General features: G+C 39.3%; 1 protein-coding gene across 1 annotated transcript; it reads right to left on the bottom strand.

Moving 5' to 3' along the window:
* Window positions 1–292: 292 nt before the first annotated feature.
* TNFRSF9 (TNF receptor superfamily member 9) lies at window positions 293–22,029 on the bottom strand. Its single transcript, XM_004013750.6, has 8 exons — window positions 21,937–22,029; window positions 21,028–21,206; window positions 19,479–19,586; window positions 18,732–18,869; window positions 18,147–18,213; window positions 16,173–16,303; window positions 14,887–15,021; window positions 293–3,330 (listed from the first exon to the last, which is right to left on the bottom strand). Exons 2-8 carry the CDS (start codon window positions 21,137–21,139, stop codon window positions 3,242–3,244), a joined length of 780 nt encoding a protein of 259 aa, XP_004013799.1. The 5' UTR covers window positions 21,140–21,206; window positions 21,937–22,029; the 3' UTR covers window positions 293–3,241.
* Between the last annotated feature and the right edge of the window lie 5,094 nt (window positions 22,030–27,123).

Here is a 27,123-nt window from a genome sequence, read left to right as displayed (position 1 = left end):
TGTACTGGAGGTCCTGGCATGAAGCCAAGCAGTACATCAAGCAAATGAAATAAAATATAAAAGACTAGAAAAGGAAGAAACTATTATTATCACAAACAACATGATTGTCTATATAGAAAACTTTAAAGAATCCACATACATACTCCTAAAAATAATAGGAAAGTTTAGGAAGGAGACTGGTTAGAAACTAATATAAGAAAATCAATGACATCTCTCTACTCCAATAACAAACAAAATCATTTTAAAAGCAACAACAATGAATCAAGAGATAAATCTAACTAAAGCTATACAATTTATAGAGAAATTTAATGAAACTTTATTGAAGAACATCAAAGACTTGTCCTGCCAAGTATCAAGAGCTATTATTAAACTAATGTAACAAAGACAGTGTGTGTTGGCACAGGACAGACAAATTGGCCAATGGAATAGAATAGAGATCCCAGAAAACACTCGTAGATAGAGGGGAATTTAGGAAATGACAGAGGTGTACTACAGATCCATAAGGAAAAAAATGGCCTATTGATTAAATGATACTGGGACTAATGGTTATCCATATAAAAAACTCAAAATTGGATCATTACTCATAGCATACACAAAAAATTTCCTGATAGATTAGAATTAAATACAAGAAACAAAACTTAAAACTTTTACAATAAAATGTGGGGAAAGATCTTTAGGATATTGGGGGAGCAAAAGATTTTTTTAACCAGGACGCCAAAGAAATGTTAACTATATAGTAAAAGAGTTGTAAATTTAACCATATTAAATTAAGAACTTCACCTCTTATTACCGTCAAGACAAAGAGAGACACTACAAAAAGAGAAAAAATTGCAAATAAAGCAGATATTTATAACACATATAAGTAATGGAAGATTATTATCAAAACTATGTAAAAAAAAAGACTACGTAAAGAAATTCTATGAATCAATAATAAAACAACACATACTTTTTTTAAATGGTTAAAAACCACGACCTAGCATTTCTCAAAAAAGAAAAAAAATGGTATAAAAATGTGACAAGACCATTAGTAATGAAGGAAATGCAAAATGAGAGCATGGTGAGACGCCATCCTAAACTCCCTGGGTTGGCAAAATTAAGACTCTGAAAATACCCGAGGGTGGCAAGGATGAAACGTAATGGGGTGCTTGTCCACTGCTGACAGGAGCACAAATTAGAACAACCTCGGGGAAAAGCAGTTCAGCCCTGCAGAAGACTTTTTACTGCTCAGAAATATTTGCTTCCCCTCCCTGTGTGAAGATTATACTTTCTGCCCTATAGTCGCCCATAGTTGGCTGTATGACTTTTTCTTAAAGTTAGAATCTAGTCAACTAAATATGAGCAAAGTGACCTGTGTTCCTTTGCCACGAGATGGTCAATGCTCCAAGGAGAAGGTGCTCTGGGATTTATATACCTAAATCCCAGAGTGAAATAACATGTGACAGAATCACAGCCAGCCTGCAGTGGGCATACCAGGACAGCCGGAAGTGTACCTCTTTGGTGTGGTTGTGACCCATCAAGACTTTGGAGGTGGGGTCACTTGTTATTTCTGCATAATTTAGCACATCCTTACTGATATGGGTACTAGCTCATGAAGTTGAACATTCAAATGCCTTAAGATCCAGAAATTCTTACTATAAGGAAGTTTCCCTAGAGACATTCATCAATGGGAAACACACAAAAGAACATTCACAGCAATATTTTCCATAATTATAAAAAAAAAAAAAACCTGGAAACAACCCAAATGTCCTATAGTTCAGAGTGGAGTTGATAAATAATAGTATATTTGCAAGACTATACAGCAATCAAAATGAAAGCATTCTAGCTATACAAAATAACGAGTGAGTCTTATAAATATACTTTCCAGTGATTAAAGCACAATAAGTTTCCGTACAGCACAATACCATTTTCATAAAGGTCAATAACAAACAAAAGTAAGTAAACTAATTGTGGGGTACATAATTGTATGATAAATGGGTTTTTTAAAAGCAGGAAAATGATAGACAACATTCCTGTGAGAAGTTTCTGGGTTTGGGGTGGGGAGGTGGATAGGAGATGGAGGAGGGAAGGAGTACAGGATGGATGCTCTGATCCTGACTTTGACCCTATATGTCAGTTATTAAATATTCTAGGCTTTGTGAACCAGACAGTCTCTGTCACAACTACTCAATTCTGTTGCTGTAATGCAAAGGGTACCTGAGGGTGGCTTGTGTTTTCCAAAAAAAACTTACTTACAGACTCCAAAATTTGAGTTTTTATGTGTCATGCTAATTTTATGTGTCATGAGATAATATTCTTATTTTGATTTGCTTTTAACTATTTATACATGCAAAACCATATGAAGGCACACGGCATCTCAGATTTGGCCCATGGGAGTTTGGCAACTCTTGCTTGGTTGGGTGATGTGTTCATGGGTCTCCTGGTTTATGTGTATCAAATATTACGGTTAAAGTTTTTTAAGAATATAAAAAAGTAAGTTGTGACTCAGAGGGGAGTAGGACAAAGGTAGAAGATGTGAAGATGGAGAGGACCACAGGATACCCATAGACTCTTTTCAGAACTCTTCAATCAAGGTCTGCTGTTTTTTTCTTTTTTTCCCTTTTTGTTTTTGACTGCATCACACAACATGAGGGAATCTTAGCTCCTCAACCAGTGATCAAACCCATGACCTCTGCATTGGGAGTATGGAGTCTTGACTGCTACACCACCAGGGAAGTCCCAAGGTTTGCCTTTTTTTTTTTTTTTTTTTTCATTTTTTTGCTCTTGACCCCAAACTTGGGCCATGCTGATGATTGTCATCATTCTCTCCCCCGACAGTGGAGGAGGCCCTTGTTGAGGATGATTGACCGGTGGAAAATCCAGTCGGGGATATTGTCCACATCTTATGGCTTATCGACACATGTCGTATGAGCACCAGAAAAAAAAATAGAACTGATTTTGATTATCATTTTAGCTGCACCATTGGATTCCATGATTAAATTTAAAATATACTTCTCTGGGTTTCAAGAAAACTAGTCTGAACCTCTTAAGCAGTATCTACAAAATGCCCCCTTCACCACCAGTTCTGTCCCATTTTTCTGTTCTGTTAAAAGTGGTACATCTTCAAAGGCCAATTCATTTAGCATTTAGGAAAAGTTTGTTGGGGTAATCCTGGATGTGATCTGGAATGATGTTTTAGAAAGTACAATAGTGGGATTCTTCATATTTCTCCTGTGATTCTTCTCAAGAGAGTCCTAACACATCTTCACAGTTCACACTCTCCTTCCTCTTCTTCTGGAAATCGGCAGCTGCAGGCATCTTCCTCTTGGGCTGTTTGTACTGGTCTCATAAATGCTAAAAGGTAGTTTAAAAGAGTTATCTTTCATTGTCTGTTTTAATCATTTAACATCCATTTTCCATAAATCCCATTTGCAGAACATCTCTAAACAGCAAACATTCTCAGCTTTAGTTTGAACAAACTCATCAGCAAGAGAGGTAATAGCAAATATAAACTTTTTTCAGGATTATTTAAGATTTTTTTCTTTTTACCTAATACTGTTTTATTGGTCCTGAACAAACTAGTTTATTTAGTGTCCGCAAAAGCTAAAAACAGTCTTGAGCATGAGTCATTATAGCATAAAATTAGTCATATGCCAAACATGATTGCAGTTTTGATTCAGCAACACATGTTTCAGTCTTGAGGGTTACTTAGATTACACATTAGATGGTTTCTTTTGAATGAAAGGCTTATGGCTCTGAGATGTTAAATATACTCCTACTGCTTCCATCAATTAGTAAGTAAAGAACTGATTTATGCACTAGCTTCCAGATTTTCATTTACATGTTAGTGTGAAGTATTTGTGCTATTGCCGAGTAACTTGCAATTCTAAAATAATACTAAAATTTAAATATAGCTAACACACACACACACACATATATGACTGTGGTCTCACACCCAAGTCCTTTAATTAAATATATATATACACATATAAAATATATATATATATGTCATGTCCGACTCTTTGCAACACCATGGATTATAGCCTGCCAGGCTCCTCTGTCCATGAGATTTCCCTGGTAAGAATATTGGAGTGGATTGTCATTTCCTTCTCTAGGAGAACTTCCCAACTCAAGGATTGAACCTGTATCTCCTGAATTGGCAGGCAGATTCTTTACCACTGAGCCACAGAGGAAGCCCATATATACAGGTATATCAGTTAAATATATATATGTGTGTGTATATATATATATATATATACCATATACAATATAATATCAGTTAATATATATGTATATTTTTATACCCTAACAAAGCAAAAGGCCCTACCCCAACTTTATATGCTTCTTAACTGTAAAAAAATAACCAAAGCTCAACAAGCACACCATCTCCAAGATCTTTAAAAAATTGGCAAGATATCCAGGATTCCCAATGAAATGTCCTTTTCCTTTTGAAATAGCATCAAAGATTAATTTTTAAATGAAAATTTGATTCTGGAAAGACAGAGTAATCACACTTTCTTCTGTTCTTCCTGCTAAGTATTACTGAAAATGCTGGACCTTTTATATAACAAACACAAGAAGAACCTGAAAGGTGGCAAGAAAGTAGACCAATTAAGGATCTTGGAACCCAAGGAAGTATGGCCTTGAGTTCCCTGAGTGTTCTTTCTGCTTCATATGCCCTGGACTGGGAACTGTAAAAGTGGACTAATGAAAGTGGTCCCACACCCAAGCCCACCACTAAGACCCAGTAGAGCACTTAGACTTACACTCTTGCCAAGTGCTATCAAGGCTCACTGGCCCATACTCATTAGGGGTGGCATCAGAGTTCTAGTGGAGAGTTAGGACTTCATCGCCACTCACAGCATCAAGGCCATCCCCAATCCCATCCTTTTATTATCAGTGGAAGCCATGTGGAGAGCGGGAACAAAGTGCCTTAACCTAGCCAGAGTCTTATCAGTGGAGGCTTAATGGGTAGCCCGAACACATGTCTAGCAATAACAAGGATCCCATCCTGAGGAGGTCTCGGTGATGTAGAAATTAGAGCTATCTGGCAAGGACATTAAAGTAGCTATCAAAAAGATGGATGCTTCAACAAGCAATTAGGAACACACTGGAAACAAATGAAAAATAAATATAAGATCTTAGAAAAGAATCAGGTGGCAATTTGAGAACTGAAAATTTACAATAACCAAAATTTAAAATATCAGTGAATGGGCTCAGCACAAGACTAGAGAAGAAGGAAAGGAAAGAATCATTATTCCATCTGAACAGAGAGAAAAGACTGGGGAAAAAGTGAACAGAGCTTCAAGGACATGTGGGACTATAGAAAAAAAAAAAAAAAAAGACCAATATTGATGTCATTGGAGTCCTTGAAGAAGAAGAGAAAGGGAGTAGGACTGAAAAAGTATTTGAAGAAATAATGGCTGAAAATTTGCCAAATCTAGAAAAAGGCTTAAATCTACAGATTCAGGAAGCTAAGTGAATCCTGAACAGGACTATCCAATGAAATCCACACCAAGACACATTTCAGTTTAAGTTCTAAAAATAAAAAGAAGTCTTGAAAGCAGCCAGAGAGAAGTAACACATCACTTAGAGGGGAAGAGCAAATTAAATGACAGTGAATTTCTAATGAAAGCCAGAGAAAGAATAGAGAAAACAAACATAAAATAACATCTTAAGTCCTAACATGTAAGTAATTATATTAAATGTACATTTTTAAAATATACCAAGCAAAAGACAGACATTAGTAGTGTGACCATTATATGTTATCTATAAGAAATTTATTTCAGATATAAAAATGTAGGAAGGTTGAAAGTAAAAGGATGCAAAAAGATATACCATGTATATTATAAATTTTTAAAAAGCAAGGTGGCTATATTACTATCAGATAAAGTAGACTTCAGAACAAAGGAAACTACCAGACACAGAGAGGGACCTTACATTATTAAGAGTCAATCCACCAAGAAAGCATGGTAGTACTAAATATGAATACAACAAGAAACAGAGCTACAAAATAGGTGAAGCAAAACTGATAAAAGTGAAAAGAGAAATACACAAATTCACAATTATATTTGAAGAATTAAATGGCCCTCTTCCAAGAGTTGATAGAACAACATGACAGGAAATCAGAAATGATATAGAAGAATTCAGCAACATCATCAATCAACAGGATTGAATTGATATTTATAGGACAGTCTATCCACCTTTTCAAGTGTCTAAAGGAGGACATCAAGACTGTACATTGTCACTCTGCTTATTTAACTTTTATGCAGAGTACATCATGAGAAATGCCAGGCTTGATGAAACACAAGCCAGAATCAAGATTGCCAGGAGAAATATCAATATCCTCAGATATGCAGATGACACCACCCTTAAGGCAGAAAGCAAAAAGGAACTAAAGAGCCTCTTGAAGAAGGTGAAAGAGGAGAGTGGAAAAGCTGGCTCAAAACTCAACATTCAAAAAACAAAGATTATGGCATCTGGTCCCACCACTTCATGGCAAATAGATGGGGAAACAATGGAAACAGTGACAGACTTTATTTTCTTGGGCTCCAAAATCACTGTGGACAGTGACTGCAGCCATGAAATTAAAAAATACTTGCTCCCTGGGAGAAAAGCTGACAAACCTGATGACACATTAAAAAGCAGAGATATTACTTTGCTGATAAAAGTCTGTATAGTCAAAGCTATGGTTTTTCCAGTAGTCATTATGGATGTGAGAGTTGAACTATAAAGAGGGCTGAGCACCAAAGAATTGATGCTTTTCAACTGTGATGTTGGAGAAGACTCTTGAGAGTCCCTTGGACTGCAAGAAGATCAAACCAATCAATCCTAAAGGATATCAATCCTGAATGTTCATTGGAAGGACTGATGCTGAAGCTGAAACTCCAATACTTTGGCCACCTGATGCCAAGAGCAGACTCATTAGAAAAGACCCTGATGCTGGGAAATATTGAAGGCAGGAGGAGAAGGGGACAACAGAGGACGAGATGGCTGGATGGCATCACCAAGTCAATGGACATGAGTTTGGGCAAGCTCCAGGAGATGGTGAAGAATGTGGAACTTGGAGTGCTGCAGTCCATGAGGTCACAAAGAGTTGGACATGACTGAGTGAACAACAACAATAGAACAAAGACCAAGACAAAGCATGACCTGGAACATGAATCAAACTTCAGCAAATTTAAAAGAAAGCACACAGAGGGTGTCCTCTTACTATAATGGAATCAAAATAGACATCAACAACAGGAAGAAAACCAAAAAATCACCAAATACTAGGAAACTAAAAACCACATTATTAAATAATCAAGAGAAACACAAAAAATACATTGAACTGAAAGAAAATGGAAAACAACATATCAAAATGTGTGTACGCAGCTAAGTTAGTACTGAGGATACTTATAACATGAAGTTCTTATATTAGAAAGAGGAAAACTCTCAAACCAATAACATAACTTCCACCTAAATAGAAAAAGAACAAAATAAATTCAAGGCAAGCAGAAGAAAGGGGATAATAAAGGTAAAAGCAGAAATTGGTGAAATTGAAAATAGAACGACAAAGAAAATCAATGAAACAAAGAGATGGTTCTTTGAAAAGATCAATAAAATTGTCAAATCTCTACCAAAACTTATTCAGAAAAAAGGAGAGTGGCACCCATTACCAGTATCAGTAGGTGACTTCACTACCAACCTGTATATAATAAAAGGATAGTATGGGAGTAGCATAAGTAACTTAAGCACATAAATTTGACAACTTTGATGAAATGGACCAAGTCCTCAAAAAACATAAAGTATCATAATTCACTCAATATGAATTAAGGCCTATTAAGGAAATTGAATTTGTAATTAAGAAACCTCAAAAAGAAAGTTCCATGTTCAGATAGCTTCACTAGACAAAGCTATTTAAAGAAGAACTAACACCAGTTCTATACAACCTCTTCAGGAAAACAGAATAAGTTGAGGAAGTCAATGTTACCTTGATACCAAAACCAGACAAAGACAGTACAAAAAAAGGAAACCACAGGGCAATATTCTTCATGAATATAGCTGCAAAAATTCTTAAAATATTCATGAAGAGAATTCAGACATATACAAAAATAATTATATACTATAACTGAATGGACTTTAATCCAGGGATGTAAGGTTAGTTTGAAATTCAAAAATCAATCTACAGAATTCACCATCTCAACAGGCTAAAGAAGAAAAATCACATAATCAAATCAACTGATACAAAAAAAGCACCGACAAAATTTAGCACTAATACATGATTTAAAAAAAAAAATCTTCAGAGCACTTTCTCAACTTAATAAAGAATATCTACTAAAATCTGTAACTCATATCATACTTTACGAAAGACTAAATACTCCTGCCCTGAGGTTTTTTTTGGCAGGCAAAGATATCCACTTTCACCACTTTGACTCAACATAGTCCTGGACATTCTAATTAGCACAATAAGGCAAGAAAAGAAATAAAAGGCATATAAATTGGAAATGAAAAAACACAAACCTTTTTTTTTTTTGCAGATGACAGTATGATCTACATAAAAAATCCCAAGAAATCTGCAAAATACCCTACAACTAGTAAGCAAGTTCAGCAAAATCACGGGACAAAACTCAAAGTACAAAAAAAAAACAACCCTGTATTTCTATATACTAGCAATGAACATGTCAAAAACCAAAATAGAAACCTATATGCAGGTCAGGAAGCAACAGTTAGAAGTGGACATGGAACAACAGACTGGTTCCAAATAGGAAAAGGAGTACGTCAAGGCTGTATTGTCACTCTGCTTATTTAATTTATATGCAGAGTACATCATGAGAAACGCTGGGCTGGAGGAAGCACAAGCTGGAATCAAGATTGCCAGGAGAAATATCAATAACCTCAGATATGCAGATGATACCACCCTTATGGAAGAAAGTGAAGAGGAACTAAAAAGCCTCTTGATGAAAGTGAAAGAGGAGAGTGAACAAGTTGGCTTCAAGCTCAACATTCAGAAAACTAAGATCATGGCATCTGGCCCCATCACTTCATGGGAAATAGATGGGGAAACAGTGGAAACAGTGTCAGACTATTTTGGGGGGCTCCAAAACCACTGATGATTGCAGCCATGAAATTAAAAGACGCTTACTCCTTGGAAGGAAAGTTATGACCAACCTAGACAGCATATTCAAAAGCAGAGAGATTACTTTGCCAACAAAGGTCCATCTAGTCAAGGCTATGGTTTTTCCAGTGGTCACGTATGGATGTGAGAGTTGGACTGTGAAGAAAGCTGAGCGTGGAGGAATTGATGCTTTTGAACTGTGGTGTTGGAGAAGACTCTTGAGAGTCCCTTGGACTGCAAGGAGATGCAACCAGTCCATTCTAAAGAAGATCAGCCTTTGGATTTCTTTGGAAGGAATGATGTTAAAGCTGAAACTCCAGTACTTTGGCCACCTCATGCGAAGAATTGACTCATTGGAAAAGACTCTGATGCTGGGAGGGATTGGGGGCAGGAGGAGAAGGGGACGACAGAGAATGAGATGGCTGGATGGTATCACCGACTCGATGGACATGAGTTTGACTGAACTCTGGGAGTTGATGGACAGGGAGGCCTGGCGTACTGCAATTTGTGGGGTCACAAAGAGTCGGACACGACTGAGCAACTGAACTGAACTGAACTGAAGATACAATATCATTTGCAATTCTAAAATTTAAATATTAAGGCCTAAATTTAAAAAACATGTGCAGGACTTGTATGCTGAAAACTACAAAGCACTGATGAAAGTAATCAAAGAAAATATACATAAATGGAGAGCTACACTGTGTTCATGGATTGGAATAGTTAACATAGTGAGTGAGTGAGTGAAGTTGCTCAGTCGTGTCCAACTCTTTGTGACCCCATGGACTGTAGCCTACCAAGCTTCTCTGTCCATGAGGTTTTCCAGGCAATAGTACTAGAGTGGATTGCCATTTCCTTCTCCAGGAGATCTTCCCAACCCAGGGATCGAACCCAGGTCTCCAGCATTTTAGACAGACGCTTTACCGTCTGAGCCACCAGGGAAGTTAACATAGGAAAGATCTCAATTCTTCCTGAACTAATGTACAGATTTAACACAATTGCTATCAGAATCCCCGCTGACGTTTTGTAGATAGAGATAAGATTATCCTAAAATTATCGTCATGAACTAGAATAGTCAAAACAATCTTGAAAGAGAAGAATAATGTGGGAGGACTCATTCTACCCTATACCTAATTTCAAGACTTTTTTACAGCTACAGTAACTAAGACTGTGTGGTATTGGCAGAAGGAAAAAGACACAGATCAATGGAAGAGAAGAGAGAAACCAGAAATAGTCCTCACACAAGTACAGCCAACTGAGTTTTTACAAAAATGCAATATTAATTCAATGGAAGCAAAATAATCTTTCCAATAAATGATGTTGATGCCATTGGCTACCCATTGGCAAAAATAATAATAATTTTAAAATGTTGACCTGAAACTCTCACACCTTATATAGAACTTAGCTAAAAATGAAACATATATTTAAATGCAAAACATTTAGCATGTGACATAGGAGAAAGTCTAAATCTTTGAGATCTAGGACTTAATAAAGACTTCTTAGATGTAATCCCATAAATTTAAAAAATTGGCCAGTTGGACTTCATCAAAATTAAAAACTTTTTCTCTGCAGAAGATCATGTGAAGAGGATGAAAAGGCAAGAGAAAATATTTACAAACCTCATATCTGATAAAAGACTCACATCTTGGAACTTTAAAAAATAACTCAAATGTCAAAAGTTAAGATAAGCAATCTAATTAGAAAATGGGTAAAAGACATGAAGGAACATGTCACTGAAGAAGATTGACAGGTGGAAAATAAGTACATGAAAAATGTTCAGCCTTTAGGGAAAGGCAAATTAAGCCCACATTAAGATATTAGTGCATATCTATTCAAACAACTGAAATTAAAAATTGCAACAATACAAAATGCTGACAAAGATGAGGAAAAACCGGATCTCTCACACCTTGCTGGTGGAAGGTTAAATGGTACAACTCCTGTGGAAAAGTGTTTAGCAGTTTCTTTAAAAAGTGAACACACACTTATCATATGACCCAGTAATTGCACTCCTGGGCGTTTATCTTCAAGATATGCAAGCTTATGTCCACACATGTCCTGTACATGATTACTCATAACAGCGCTAACGTAACAGTCATGGAATAGTCCTGCATTTTGATTGTGCTGCTGGTTTCACCAATCTACACGTGTGATAAAATGACATACACTAAACACAGGTGGCCCATGGTAAAGAATTCACCTGCCAGTGCAGGAGATGCAGGAGATGTGGGTTCGATCCCTGGGTCAGGAAGATCCCCGGAGGAATAAATGGCAACCCACTCCAGTATTCTTACTAAGAGAATCCCATGGACAGAGGAGCCCGGTGGGCTACAGTCCCTGGGGGTCACAAAGAGACACAGCCGAGCAACTGAGCATATACACGCACGCAAATTAAACCCACACAGTGTGCCAATGTCAACTGCCTGGTTTTGATATTATGTGCTGTGTGCTGTGCTGTGCTTAGTCACTCAGTCATGTCTGACTCTGTGACACTATGGACTCTAACCTGCCAGGCTCCTCTGTCCATGGGGATTCTCCAGGTAAGAATACTGGAGTCGGTTGCCATGTCCTCTTTCAGGGGATCTTCCCAACCAAGGGATTGAACTCAGGTCTCCCCACATTGCAGGCAGATTCTTTACCATCTGAGCCTGCAGGGAAGCCCAAGTATACTGGAGTGGGCATCCTATCCCTTCTCTAGAGGATCTCTAGGGTCTCCTGCATTGCAGGAGGATTCTTTACCAGCTGAGCTACCAGATAGTTAAATATGATGTAACCCCATGAATGGCACATATGACTTTTCTGTACTGTCTTTACAACTTCCTGTGAATCTCTATTTCAAAATAGAAAGTTTTAAAAAATAACCTAAAATTTTTTAAAATAGATGACAGTTCCATTGAAACTCCCTAATTACTCATAAATACTTTTGAAAACCATTTTATAAAGACCTTTATTGCAGTTTGGGGTAAAGCTGGGACGGATAGTTGTTTAAATCAGAAGTTTCGGTGACAATTTAGAGGCTTAAATCAGAGGTTAAGACCTCAAAAAGAGAATCAAAGAACAAACCACAGGGTCGGAAAATATATCTGCAACCCATGAACAGTAGACTAAAAAATTCCTATAGATTAGTAAGAAAAGGACAAACAATCCAATGGGAAAAGGCTCAAAAGATTAGGTGATTTGCAGGAGAGGAAATCCTAGTGACCAAACATAACGTGAAAAGATGTTCAGTCTCACCAGTAATCAGGGAAATGCAAATTAAAACCACGAGATACTACTACACACCCACCAGACAGATAAAAATTAAGAAGTCTGATAATGCTAAGTGTTAGCAGGGACTGGCACAAAAAGAATTCTCATATGCTGCTAATTGGACTCCTATCACTCTCAAAAAGTTTTATAAATCTAGTACTATGGACCAAATGGATATGAGTTTGAACACATTAGTGATAGAGAAACCTGGGGTGTTGCAGTCCATGGGGTCGCAAAGAGTTGGACATGACTGAGCGACTGAACTGAAGGACCAAGATACATATTCCAGCACCTTTATTCCTAGGTTTAAAAAAAGGAAGGAAAGAAACGTGCTTATGTACACTGAGATATATAGACAAAAATATCCAAATATTATTCTCTGTAAGAGCCCCAAATTGGAAACAACCCAATTGTCCAGGAATATTAGAATGGATAAACAAACTGTGATACAGTCCTTCAATAGAAGAACATTTAACAATGGAAATCAACTCAAGATAAATGCCACACATGGATGAATCATAAAGATACATTGCTGAGTGAAAGGGGAAAGGAAAATATAGAACAGATATAGTGTGATTCCACTGGTCTGAAGTTCACAAGCAGCCAAATTAAACCATGTTCTTGGGTAGCAAAACTGTAAGTAAGAGCGAGGAAGTGAACACCGTAAGAATCTCGATGTGGTTAGCACTAGCAGAGGGAGGGGTTTTAGTCTGGAAGGAACACAAGAAGGGCTTCCGGGGAGCAGAGTGTGTTCTATTTCTTGACTTGGGTAGGGTTACACAGGTGTTCATTTTAGTTTGTTAAACAGAGGAGCCTGGCAGGTTGCAGTCCATAGGGTTGCACAAAGTCTGACACAGCTGAAGCAACTTAGCTCGAATACATGCAAACTTTACATGCATGCATTTTTTTTCTGTGTATTTCAAAACTTTGAAAATATTTTATATTGTTTCCAAAAAAGAACCTTTATACCAATTAGTGTATTGCATCTTTAGATAAGACTTTACTAGAACTTTCCTTCCTATATTAAAAACTTCTATACATATTTTTGACATTTTCTTGAAACAATGCAGGACTTTATGTCATTATTACTGATATTTTATCTCCAGGGTCTTTGCCTTTTTTAAGAAAAAAATTTATTCTTAATTGGAGGATAATTGTTTTATTTGAGTTTGTTCTAGTTACGTGGATGAACCTAGAGCCTGTTATGCAGAGTGAAGTAAGTCAGAAAGAGACAAACAAATACTATATACTAACACATATACATTGCATATGTGAGTGCTTAGCTGCTCAGTCTGTCCAACTCTTTGCAACCCTGGACTGTACCCCCCAGGCTCCTCTGTCCATGCAATTTTCCAGGCAAGAATACTGAAGTGGATTGTCGTTTCCTACTCCAAACATATACATTATCCTATGTAAAACAGATAGCTAGTGGAAAGTTGCTTGTAACACAAGGAACCTGAGAGAGGAAGGAGGGAGTGGGGAGTGGGAGGGAGGTTCAAGAGGGAGGAGACATGTTATACCTATGGCTGATTCATGTTTTTGTATAGCAGAAACTGACACAAGAGTATAAAGCAATTATCCTATATTTTTAGCAACTTACAAGGAGACACTCTCTAATCATATTATGATGGTCTGGGCTACATTACAGAGCTCTCGGAGCGACCCTCTTGTATATGAATCCCTCTTAGTAAGTCTTTCCTGTTATCTAAGGTTCTATCCTCCACAAAGTCAAAAATGCAGATTGCCTCCATCTACATGCCTTTTGGAATAAATATTAATAGCTTTCATTTAGTGAATATTGACTCTGTGCTAGACACTTGCTGAGTTCCTTATAGAAATGGTATCTTGTGTAGTGAGTGAAACCCACCATTGAAATTTCTCATTTAATCCAGATCAGTGTCCTAATGCCTCATCCCATTAAAACCACTTCAAACTCCCTTTTAGGGCTGCCGTCTATGGGGTCGCACAGAGTCGGACACGACTGACGCGACTTAGCAGCAGCAGCAGCAGCACCAGCAGCAGGCCTTCTTCTAGCTGTGGGTCTAGCTTAGGTCAAGGTCATTTATCAGCCAGAGAAGTCATGCTAGATGGGGCAATGTTATTTTTGATTCCTCTTTTCAGTGTCCTGTATTCACAATTGAGTGGACACACACACACCCAGAGTTGTCCAAGGCTGCAGCATACTTAAAGTGGTAATTTTTCCAGAACCTTTGGGCTATGTTCTGCCATCACTGAGCTTTCTCCACCTCAGCCATGGACATTTGGGGCTGGGTCACTCTTTGTTGTGGGGCTGTCTTGTGCATATAGGATTTTAGCAGCATTGCTGACCTCCACTCACCAGATACCAGAGCACAGCACCCCTTCCACCACCTCTTAGACTTTGACCATCAGACTTGTCTCCTGACACTGCTGAGTGTCCCCTGGGACCAAATTATCCCGCTTGATAACCACTGTGCTATACTAACCTAACTTCTGTAACTAAAAAAAATAATAATAATAATCTTTTTCTTTCTACTGAAAAACGTCTAGCCTCAGAAAGCTTATATATCACACTTTTATATTCATCTTACGTTGTTTGAATATATACAGGAGCTTCTTTCTGCCCTGTTTAACCACAGAGAAACGGAGAAACACGAAGGTTGCCAGGCACAGCATGGCTGCTGATGTCAGGGCAAGGAAGAAGATGATGATCTGGGAGGTGAGACCTGTAGAAAAAGACCAAAAGGAGAAATATCATCTGGCATCCCTCATATGTGGAATCTAAAAGAGACAATGCAAATGAACTTACTTGCAAAATAGAAAGAGATTCACAGACTTAGATAACGAACTTATGGTTGCCGGGAGAAGAATGGGGGGAAGGGATAGTTAGGGAATCTGCGAAGGTTATGTATGTACTTCTATATGTCCTACTACATAGCACATGGAAATCTACTCAGTGTTATGTGGCAGCCTGGATGGGAGGGAGTGGTGTGGAGGAGCATGGATACATGTATGTATGTACGGCTAAGTCCCTTAGATGTTCACCTGAAACTACCAAAACATTGCTAATTGGCTATTAACAAAACAGCCAATACAAAATAAAAAGTTTAAAGTTTGAAAAACAAAAAAGAGCAAAAGGAAAACTGAGGCAAAAATATAATTTTCCAAATATGCTGATGTAAACTTGCATTTGTAAACTCTTCACCATGAGAAGAGGTGCTTCGGGCATCTCCCACCAGCTCTTTTAGTAAATTTGCCTGCTTGCTTGTTAAGAAAACGTAAAAAAAACAAAACAAAACAAAAAACCTTAATAATGTTGTTCCTTTGTTGTTGACTTTTAGTGACTATGTCGTATCTGACTCTTTTTCTACCCCATGGACTGTAGTCCAACAGGCTCCAATGTCCATGGAGTTCTCCAGGCAAGAATACTAGAGTGGGTTGCCATTTCCTTCTCCAGGGGATCTTCCCGACCCAGGGATTGAACCCACGTTTCCTGAATTGGCAGGTGGATTCTTTACCACTGAGCCACCAGGGAAGCCCAATAATTTTCCTAGAGACCCACAAAATTAAGTGGTTTGGCCTTCTAGGATATAGGAAACATGGGACTCTATCACTATTGTTATTTGGCAAGATCAAAGGGGTTAGTGTCTATTTGGATCCAATCTCGTCTTGCTCTGCTCATTAATATGTAACCCAGACTGAATAATAAACACTGATGAAAGAGATGGGTCCCTTGAAGCCAGAGTAAGAGAAAGAAGGCGTGTCGGAGGTGCCTGCTATAGATTAACATGCAAGACATCAGGACATTGGGGTGATTTAGATGCCAACCAGAATGGCCATGATACATTCACTTATTTAACAGCAACAAACCAGCTACCTGGCTCTCTCCCAGAGGCAGGCACGATGGTGGAGGATGCACCTGGAGAGAAGTCAGGTGGCGGTGGTCCACACACTACGTCATTTTCCTTCGTCCCGTTTACAAGGACAGCCTTTCCATTCAAAGAACAGCTTAGAGGGTTCAATGAAAAGAGTTCAAATAATTAATTCAGGTACAGATCATTCTAATTTTAAAAGACTGACATTTTCTACTCGATTAAGGAGTTCTAGTGACAAGGGTATGTGGATTTGGGTTTATAGACAAAGCAAAGACATTTTGAAAAACTTCACTGAACATTGGGCTTCCTCCAGTGTTCACTTGCCTTTCACAGCTCTCCACAGTCCATCTCACTCTACTTGCCCAACTGGCTTCTTCTTCCTTCCCAGTCTGGAGAACCCTGGCCCATGAGAGCCTACATCAGGCTGTTGCCTGGTTAGTCTGTCACCTCCACCTTCTTAAGTGTATTTGAGCATCTCTGGCGCACAGAAAGGACAGACAACTTAGCTTAGGGTTGTAGCGGAGTGTGTGACAGTTGCTCAGTCATGTCCGACTCTTTGCAACCCCATGGACTGTAGCCAGCCAGGCTCCTCTGTCCGTGGGATTTCCCAGGCAAGAATACTGGAATGGGTAGCCATTCCCTTCTTGAAGGGATCTTCCCAATCTAGGGATCGAACCCTGGGTCTCCTTCATAGGGTTAGGATTTCCTAACCCCATGATGTGTTGGCATATGACAGATCAGAGTTTGAGTCCTGAGTTGGTCTTTTCGCAGAATGACCTTGGGCAAGTTGGGAAATTTCTCTACAGCTCATCTGAAAAATAAGATATCCATGTCCCAGGGCTGTTGTGAAGAGTAAATGATTTTATGCACCTGGCTCACTCCCTATTAATTGTAGCCATAATCATTGTTGGGACTTCCCTGGTGGCTCAGATGGTAAAGAATCTGCCTGCAATGCAGGAGACCTGGGTCTGATCTCTAGGTTGGAAAGATCTCCTGGAGGAGGGCATGGCAACCCACTCCAGTATTCTTGCCTGGAGAATCCCCACGAATAGATGAGCCTGGTGGGCTATAGCCTATGGGATCGCAAAGAGTCGGACATGACTGAGCAACTAAGCACATGACTGTGGTCACCACCAACATCATCATCATTGTCCTATGTCTCTCTCATGTCCTTTACCTAACATGAACCCACCCATTCCCCAAAACCAGTTCAATCCCACTTTCCACACAGACTCACTTCACTGCTCAGAACTATTTGTGTCAAAAGACAAAAAAAAAAAAAGACAAAACTTTCTAATGTGCTATGAATCAATACTTTTGTAAAACCCAATAAGAATGTAAATGTAAAATAATAATAAAAATGATCTTGTAAGAAAATAAAATGCAAAAAGAACAAAGGCATACAAAATACACTGTTGGCTGTTTGACTGCCTGGGATGGTCTTATTTGCCCAAGTCTATGTTAATGGTTCTGAGGAAAGGAAATATACTTTACCCTCTTCTATATCATTATCAGTGCTGGCACGAGCACTTGAAGATGGACTGATCAATAAGGAAAGATTAGAGGCAGCAAAGAGATTGGAGGGAGACAGAAGAACCCTTGGGGCAGACAGTAACTAAGTTCCACTGGCAAATCTGACTTAGCTGTTCTGGGCATTACTCCTGGAGAAAATGCCCATTTTGACAGACCAGTCACAATGACCTCATACCATTCCCATGCTGCCTGTTTGCACAGTTACTCCATATTTACACTTGACAGGTTTAAAAAAGCATCAGTGAGTGGGAGGGAAGTTCAGGAGGGAGGGAACATATGCATACCTATGGCTGATTCATGTTGATGCATGGCAGAAAACAACACAACGTTGTCAAGCAATTATCCTCCCATTAAAATAATTAATTAACTAAAAATTTTAAAAGCATCAGTTGGAAAAGTTAACCCAGACACTTTACTTTTAAGCAAAAAGAAGTGATACATACTCTGTCCAAGGTCGACAGATGCCGTGTTCCTGATCATTAAATGTCCCAAAAGAGCAGTCTTTACAACCTTTTATAAAAATTAAAGGAATAATAAGAGGAAGTATTTTTATCATTTTAAACTTTCCCTGAGATGAACATGATCTCATAACAATAAAGTCATTAATTTAATATGATCTGTGCTGATTATCCAACAATTCTTCCTGAATTTCATTAGTGATAAACAATTCTTCTTGAACAGTATATGATAAATATAATCCTGTAATAAAGTTATTAGCTTAATACAATCTACACAGATTGTTCAACAGTTTTTCTTGAAATGAAACCCTAATATGACTAAAGGTTTTATTCTAATTATATGTATAGTATTGCATATACATGAAAAAGCATGGTTCTGATGAAAAAATTTGTCATCTCAAATTAGTTTCATTGACTGAAAAGTAATTTTGCAAATATCAGATATGTGACTCCATGGTTCATTATTTATTACTTAAAGGGTCTACAAATCTGTTTTATATTCAAAGGACCATGTACTGAGCGAATGATGTAAGTCTAGATAACAAATTTTCCCTACAAGAGGAAACTTACCCTCATTTGTTAATTCTTGACCTTGTTTACAGTCCTTTGCACACATGGAACATCCTGCCCCTTGGCAGTGGAATCCCGAAATGCATTCACACTCTGCATTGCTGGTGGGGGAACACGGCTTCTTGATCCTGAAAATACCTACAAAGTCCATCAGGGTTACACTGACCCTTGACCTCCCAAAGCAGGAAGCAAATTCATGTTCTGCAATAAAAACTATGCTCGTTCTACTTATAACGATCCTTAATGACCTCAGGGGCTTTCCTGGTGGCTCAGCGGTAAAGAATCGTCCTGCAATGCAGGAGACTTGGGTTCAATCCCTGGGTTGGGAAGATCGCTTGGAAAAGGAAATGGCAACCCACTCCAGTATTCTTGTCTGGGAAATATCATGGACAGAGGAGCCTGATGGGCTACAGTCTATGGGTCATATAAGAGTTGGTCTCGACTTAGCGACCAAACAAACAACGGCCTCAGAGTACAAAGCTTACTTTTAAATAACTAAAGAAGACATTTTACATTCTGCTATTAAAAGAATTCTCTCTTGTCCAGTGAATGTTCCCTCTAATATTTAAAAAGCTCAATCCACCAGTGTTGGCTCTTACAGTAAATTATTTTACTGGACCCTGCCTATTGGCAGAGGGATCAGTCAACCTGACACTTCAGACTTTAAACCAAGATCAGTACACTAGGGAATAAAAACTTGTCTTCCCAACACATATCGGCATAAAGACTACATTTTTAAAATCATACCTTCACACTTTCTGCATATGTCACAGGACTTCTGTCCACTTGTGCTGGAGAAACTATTTAAAGGACAAGAAATGCAAGGCTCCAGACTGCTTTTCCCACAGAAAGTACCTAAAAGGGGAAGATCAGGGCTGTTCATGTTTTTCAATGGACAGTCATCACCTGAAGTATTATGAGGTTCACAAGAAAACCAGAATATGAAATAAAGATTCGATTTCTAGGTAACATAGCAACACACTTTACTTGTTGATCGACTGTTTTAAATTATCCATTTGGGGCTTCCCTGGTGGCTCAGTGATAAAGAATCCACCTTCCAATGCAGGAGATATGGGTATGATCCCTGATCTGGGAAGATCCCACATGCCTGGGAGCAACTAAGCCTGTGCTCTAGAGCCCACAAGCCACAACTATTGAAGCCCAAGCACCCTAGAGCTCATGCTCTGCAAAAACAGAAGCCATCACAATGAGAAGAAGACTGTGTGCCGCAACTAGAGAGTAGACCCTCCATGTCGCAACTAGAGAAAAGCCCACACAGCAACGAAGACACAGTACAGCCAAAAAAAAATCCATTTGCAAGGTTGCCCTAAGTGTAATCATAGAATTAAAAATAGCAAAGTATAGATATAGCAAAAAACAAATCAACAGAAAAACATAGTTTTTTTAATCTATTGAATAAAACAGTTTCTCTTGATTGATCTGGGAGACCAGTATGACTGGATTAAGGAGGAGATCAATGTCCTTTATTGGCACACTAACATTTAAATGTGTCTGCCTTTTCCCACTCTGTTAAGCCACTTGCTTATTCCTTGTTGCACCTCCGGTCTGAATACTTGTCCTCATACACCAAGCTATTTGTTGAGGTCTTTTCCTGTACTGTGCACTGATCTAAGCCCATCATACAGTCCTTCCAGCAATCAATCCTATGATAGGTCCTCATATCACCCCTACATGACAAAGCTGAGACACAAGAGATTAAGTGACAAGGCTATGTTCACACAGCTAAGATGCAGCATCCAAGAAATATTTGTAAATGAAGGAATAAAAGATATTAATGGAGGGGAGGGATAAATTAGGAGTATGGGATTAATAGATACACTGCTATATATATAAAGATCCCCTGGAGGAGGGCATGTCAACCTACTCCAGTATTCTTGCCTAGAGAATCCCATGGACAGAGGAGCCTGGCAGGCTACAGTCCATGGGGTCACAAAGAGTTGGACACGACTGAAGCAACTTAGCATGCACAAGCACAGACATATATATGTGTCTGTATGTGAATCATGGAAGATCCCCTGGAGAAAGGAATAGCTACCCACTCCTTATTCTTGCCTAGAGAATTTCATGGACAGAGGAGCCTGGCGGACTACAGTCTATGAGGTAGAATCAGACATGACTGAGCAGCTAACACACTGAAACTAATGCAATATTATAAATCAACTATAGTTTAATTTTTTAAAAAGGATCATTAAAACAGAGCTAATTAGCTCTGACTAGCAGACTAACTGAACCATGTTTTCAACAGATCAAGCACATGTGATAATTTGGTTCTTACCTGCTGAACAGTTACAGAAACCCTGCAATGATCGTGTCCTCTCAAGATTCATGACCAATAGCACAGTAGCCACTATGTTGTAATAGCCATTTCCCATGATGAAATCTTGCATAGATTTGTTAGCCGAGCAGAGTCCAACAGAATTTTAATCAAAGTAGCTGGTCTCACAAATATCCACTCTGCAGAAGGTAAAAAGTTTCAAGGATGAGGTGGTTTCTCCTTTCATAATTATCAACAGTTCACCTATTTATTACCTGTGCATTTCTACAAGATCACAACTCAGGGGTTGTCAAGAGTAATTAATGATGGAATACCACAGAAAAGCAGTGAATTCATAGAAACTTCTATAAGACCTGCATGAGTAAACACATAGCTTTGTGCAGATTTGCCAAAGTCTATGAGTGCACTTTCCAACATGCTTTGCCAAAATGCAGAAATAACAATAGTAAGAACTTTTGGGGACTTTCATAGATATTCAGCATTAGCTTCTAGATTTCAACAATGGCAGTGGCGTACTGTCACTGAAATAACAGTCCTTAAAAAGAGAATCCGACAGTTCAGCTCCATGAGAAGACACTTCATTATTAAAATTCCTCCTTTGTCCAAACAGTATGTGGAATTACAACACTTAATTGCTAAAATGTTGAAAGACCACCCTGTTGAACTCACTATCACACTTTCTTAATAGTTATGTATTTGTTCATTTTGAGATTTGAAGTCATAAAACTACAGTCCAACAATCTCTAGAGGCCAGGTTCCTGGTCTTCATTTAATGGGCTGTGGAGTGAAAGTCATTAGAAATTAGAAGGGAAGAAAGTCTAGAAATGTACAAAGGGAACAAAGCTCCCATCCTCATCCCTGCTCGGTTCTTCCTCTCCTCCCCCCACCATCTGCCCCAAATGGACAAACCTGGAGATTGCAGGGCTGCTGAAGAACTTTGCTTCTTAATCTTCAGAGCAGTGAGATTCTGCAGCTGAGAAGAGCTGCAGGTCAAAGGCTCTCAGAGGGAGCTTGGTGACTCAGCAGGGGCGGGGCCTCGTGGGAAATCCCCAGAGACAGCTCTGTGAGGTAAGTGAGCTCACTTGGCATTTGCTGACCTTAAAGTCCCTTAGAGGGTCTATCCCCACTTGATAACGCAATTCAAACTAAAAGCAGCCCCCTACTGCTAGGGTATTTGTGTGTGTTTGTTTCAGATGACTTTGGCAAACGGATTTTGTCACTTAAAAGTAGTTCTCCGTGGCAAAGCTTTTAAAGCATCCTCAATGTATTTGAAGCCCTCAACGGGCTTCTCTTGTAGCTCAGTTGGTAAAGAACATGCCAATGTAGGAGACCCAGGTTCGATTCCTGGTTTGGGAAGATCGCCTGGAGAAGGAAACGGCAACCCACTCCAGTATTCTTGCCTGGAGAATCCCATGGCCAGAGGAGCCTGGCTGGCTATAGTCCATGGGGTTGTAAGAGTCGGACACGACTTAGCAAATAAACCACCACCAACATATTTGAGATTTGAGGGAAGAAACCCTCTTCTAAAGAAAGATCAGCACTCCTATCAGTTACTACCCCTTAACCCTATAATAACAGGGTTAATCACCATAGTACTAGTGATGCTATAGCTATAATTTATTTACTGCAGCTGATGATCCAGGCATCAGAAAAGTAACTAAGCTGCAAATGATCCCTAAGAGTTGATATGATGAGGAGGAGGAGGAAGAGGGCATTATGCAAATAAGAACGTTGGAGCTATGAATCTGGCCAAATTATCAGCAAGTTGAACCGAAGACAATTTGACTCCTTTTGACTGTGCTTGGTGCGTGGGTGAGATGGAAGAAGGAGAAAGAAATGGAGGGGAACTGGAGAGAAAGGAAACAGAATTTAGGTGGCCGGTGACTTCACTGGGTAAAGCTGTGATCTATAAGGGTTTTTGTTGTTATTGTTGTTTGGTCGATAAGTCATATCTGACTCTTTGTGACCCCATGGACTGTAGCCTGCCAGGCTCCTTTGTCCATGGGGTTTTCCACGCAAGAATACTGGAGTGGGTTACCATTCTCTTCTCCAGGGGATCTTCATGACCCAGAGATCAAACCCACTTCTCCTGTCCTTACAGGTGGATTCTTTACCACTGAGTCACCTGGGAAGCCCATGGAGGATTTTAGAAAATCATTATTTCAAATTAAAAAAAAAAAAGAGGATCAGGAGAGGAGGAAGAGCAGGAAGAGGAGGAGGATGCTTTCAAAATGCTAAAACACTGAGTCCAGCTAGGGGCCCTCAGGAAGACAAGTAAGGGAACTAAGAGGAAGAGTGATTTCCAGTAAGACAGATGTTTTTCTATCAGATCCAAACAGTTTCAATCCTTGGGTCAGGAAGACCCCCTGGAGGAGGAAATGGCAACCCACTCCAGTATTTTTGCCTGGAGAATTCCATGAACAGAGGAGCCTGGCGCACTATGGGGTCCATAGGGTCGTAAAGAGTCATACCTGACTGAAGTGACTTAGCATGCAGGCATGTGAGCTTAATACATGCCCTCCTTCAGGGGATCTTACAAACCCAGGGATCAAACTCAGATCTCCCGCATTGCAAGTGGATTCTTAGCCATCTGAGCCACCAGGGAAGCCCCTTATGTGTCTCTACAATTCTTATTATGCCATCAACCTCCTTAGAAATGTTCATGGCTTCCTGTTGTGTACAAAAGAAAACCTGGACCCTGTAGTTCAGTATTCAAGGACTTTCCAGATCTGATCTGAAGTTGTTAAAAAAAAAAAAAAAATATATATATATATATATATATAGTCAGCCTTTAAAACTGTACATAAATTACACCTGTTTAAATGTGTACATTTCTGTGGAGTTTAGAATATTCACTATATTGTACAGCCATCACCAGTATATCATTTCAGAACATTTTTGTTAGTCCAAAAGGAAGCTCTGTGTATCCATTAGCATCACTCCTCAATCCTCCTTCCTCCAGCCCTTGGTAGCCACTAATCTACTTTCTGTTTCAATGAGCTTGCCAGTTCTGGACATTTCATATATTTATACATAAAACCATATGCTAGCTGGTCTTTGGTGTTGGACTGCTTTCACTTGGTTTAGTATTTTCAAGGTTCTTCCATGATGCAGCATGTATCAGTACTCTCCTCCTTTTTCAGGGCTTAATACTATTCCATTCTGTAGGGTTACCGCATTTTGTTGATCCATTCATCAGCTGATGGACACTTGAGTCATTTCCACTTTTTGACTGTATGAATAAAACTGCTATGAAGATAATTGTACAAAGTTTTATATGAACATGTTTTCAGTTCTCTTGAGTGTGAAACTGCTCCATTGTGTGGTCGTCCTATCTCACTTTTTGAGGGATTACCAGGCTGTTTCCCGCAGCAGCTGCAGCATTTTACATTCCCACCAGCAATGAATAAGGGTTTCAAATTCTCCACATCCTTGCTACCACTTCTTGGTTTTCTGTGGGTTTTTCTCTTTCAACAACAACAAAATTTTTTATTAGAGCCATCCAAGTAGATGTCAAATATCTCACTGTGGTTTTGATTTGTTACTCATGCCCCAATCTTATCAACCTCACCCACACCCCATGAAAGGGGAATAGTAGAATATAGCACGTGGTTAAGAGTCCAGGTTTTCTTGTCATGGTGATCTGGATCAAATCTAGATTTTGCTATCTTGATGGTAATGCAAATTTGGGCAAGTTTCTTGGGTTCACTCAGTGGTGTCCGACTCTTTGCAACCCCATGGACTATAGCCCGAAAGGTTCTTCTGTCCATGGGATTTCTCAGGCAAGAATACTGGACTGGGTTGCCATTTACTCCTCCAAGGGATATTCCTGACCCATGGATCAAACCCACGTCCCTGTGTCTTCTGCACTGGCAGATAGATTCTTTACCACTGTGCTACCTGGGAAGCCCCCACGCTACACTTAACCTTAGCCAAAAGGCCGAAAACCCCCCTAAATCTCAGCTTTTCCAACCATGCCTTACATACAGGAACCTTGTACCCCATCTGCATTTAGAGAGGATTAAATGAAACAGTGAATATGAAGTGCTTAGTTCAATGCCTGGCACATAGTTCTCAAGAAAGGAGTAGCTGTGATTGCAAGACTTATTGTTACAAAAATTTCCCTCCCTAGCCTCCCATAGCAATGATCAGTAAAGCAACCAGGGCAAGCATCAGGAGAGAAGAAGAAAAATGCCTGGGCTATCTACGAATTTATTCCTAGATTCTGAGCATCATCTGAGAGTCATTCTCCCTGTGATAACTGTGGGAGCCCCTCCACCAACTTCAGCAGAGTTGGCCAAATGTAGGAGCATCACAATGTAGAAATTGCACTGCTGATAATTTCCTAACACTTTCAACGTCACAGCCTAACCTCATTTACATGTGGGGTTCTGGGTTTAACACGACAGTCTGACATTTAACTGGACTATATTTTTATTTAACTCAATGCTACTTGCTAATTTACATTTTGGATATTCTGTGGGCAGAGGTATTACCTCCCCTGAAAGTGATTATGTGTTGTTTCCTAGCACAGGAATTAGCTCACTTTCTGAATCTTGGCCAATGACATAAGAGTTTTTACTGAGCTCAAAAGATTCTCAAGATTAGTTTTACCAGCCTACAGTTAAACAAAATCAACCACTCCAGAATTATTCTACTGAAGACTGTGTACAGATGGCTTCATTTGGGTGTGTCAAGAGGTTGATAATGTTCACATTACTGCATTCTCATTTGATAAAATCATGATAGGAGGCTAAAGCAATTCTATTGCTAGCTAGATGCTCATAATGTTTAAGCTAGCCAAAGATGTAATACACTTTTAGTACAATTTTCATTTGCCTTAAAATATATATCACATTGCTTTATTTATTTTAGCCTTCTAAACTGTTCAAGGCAATAACAAAAGAATTATCCCTTCCAAAAAGCCTTCCCAAACTAAATCAGAGATAACCCCAACAAAGTATCAACACTAACAACATCAGCAATAATATTTGTTTCATCATATTCTAAACATCTCATTCTAAGCCAGGGCAGAGATATTGTTTTAATTTGATTGGTTGTGGATCTAAGACTGAATATATCAAGTGAGTATAGTTTGAGGCTAAACAGCATGAAGGTTCAACTACTCTAAATAAGATAAAAGACAATACTTAGAGAAAGAGAAATAGACCCTGAAAATAAGCTTCTTATAAAATATGCTCCTGTCCTGCCAGCACACATATTAGAAGTAATCTCAACCATAGATTATTCACTGTCTGCACTTGTTATTTTCCCAAAGTGAAAGTGAAAGTCACTCAGTGTCCATCCCTTTTAGACCCCATGGACTGTATAGTCCATGGAATTCTCCAGTCCAGAATACTGGAGTGGGTAGCCGTTCCCTTCTCCAGGGGATCTTCGCAGCCCAGGGATCAAACCGGGGTCTTCTAAATTGCAGTCAGATTCTTTACCAGCTGAGCTACCAGAGAAGCCCCTATTTCCCCAAAGGTGGATATTTTCAAGATTCAGTGTCCCCACCCTTCCACCAAGCATCTATCCATCCAGCTCAGGGAACAGTCTCTGTTAGGGATAGTCGAGGCTCATGATGCCAGTAGGTGTTCTGACACATGGGAAGGAGTCAACTAAAAAGGAAATGGAAAAGAGAAAGTGATTGGGAAATCAAAGGAAGAACGCGGAGTGGAGCAAAGAAAGAAGCACATATTGTAAACAAAAGTGGGATGTCAGCCATCAAATATGCTGGCTTTTCCTCCCTCTTCACGCTTTCTCTGTGTGATAGCCAGGTCTCTGTGAGTGACCCGTAGATCTGTCCCTCCAACTTCAGACCACCTACCAACGCTGCAGCGCCCAGGACAAAAGGGCAAATGAAGGCTCGCATTGCATATGTCCAGATACTCAGAAAAGACACATCAAGCTAAACACACTGTTGCATAAAATCCGTTCTGTCCAGGGCAGGGCCCCACAGATCCAACAGACACAATGAATGCATGGTGCCTCCAGTGGCTGGAGTTCTGGTGCTTCATGCTGGCCTAGGGAACACCGAATGGTACCAATGGCTCTACCGCCCTCGGAGATAACACTGTCTGGCCCCAGGTAAACACC

The sequence above is a fragment of the Ovis aries genome, chromosome 12 (assembly GCF_016772045.2).
Source record: "Ovis aries strain OAR_USU_Benz2616 breed Rambouillet chromosome 12, ARS-UI_Ramb_v3.0, whole genome shotgun sequence".
Taxonomy (NCBI): domain Eukaryota; kingdom Metazoa; phylum Chordata; class Mammalia; order Artiodactyla; family Bovidae; genus Ovis; species Ovis aries.
Note: the sequence above shows the minus strand (reverse complement) of the source record. Positions and strands in the feature narration are given on the sequence as shown.

Excerpts from the sequence above, each read along its gene's own strand:
- TNFRSF9 (XM_004013750.6), bottom strand. The coding sequence starts at position 21,139 with ATGCAAGATTTCATCATGGGAAATGGCTATTACAACATAGTGGCTACT. Across the intron at positions 15,022-16,172 it reads TGCCTCTGGGAGAGAGCCAG|GTCTCACCTCCCAGATCATC; the intron begins GTAGCTGGTTTG and ends CTTTTTCTACAG. Across the intron at positions 3,331-14,886 it reads CCTGTATATATTCAAACAAC|CATTTATGAGACCAGTACAA; the intron begins GTAAGATGAATA and ends ACTACCTTTTAG.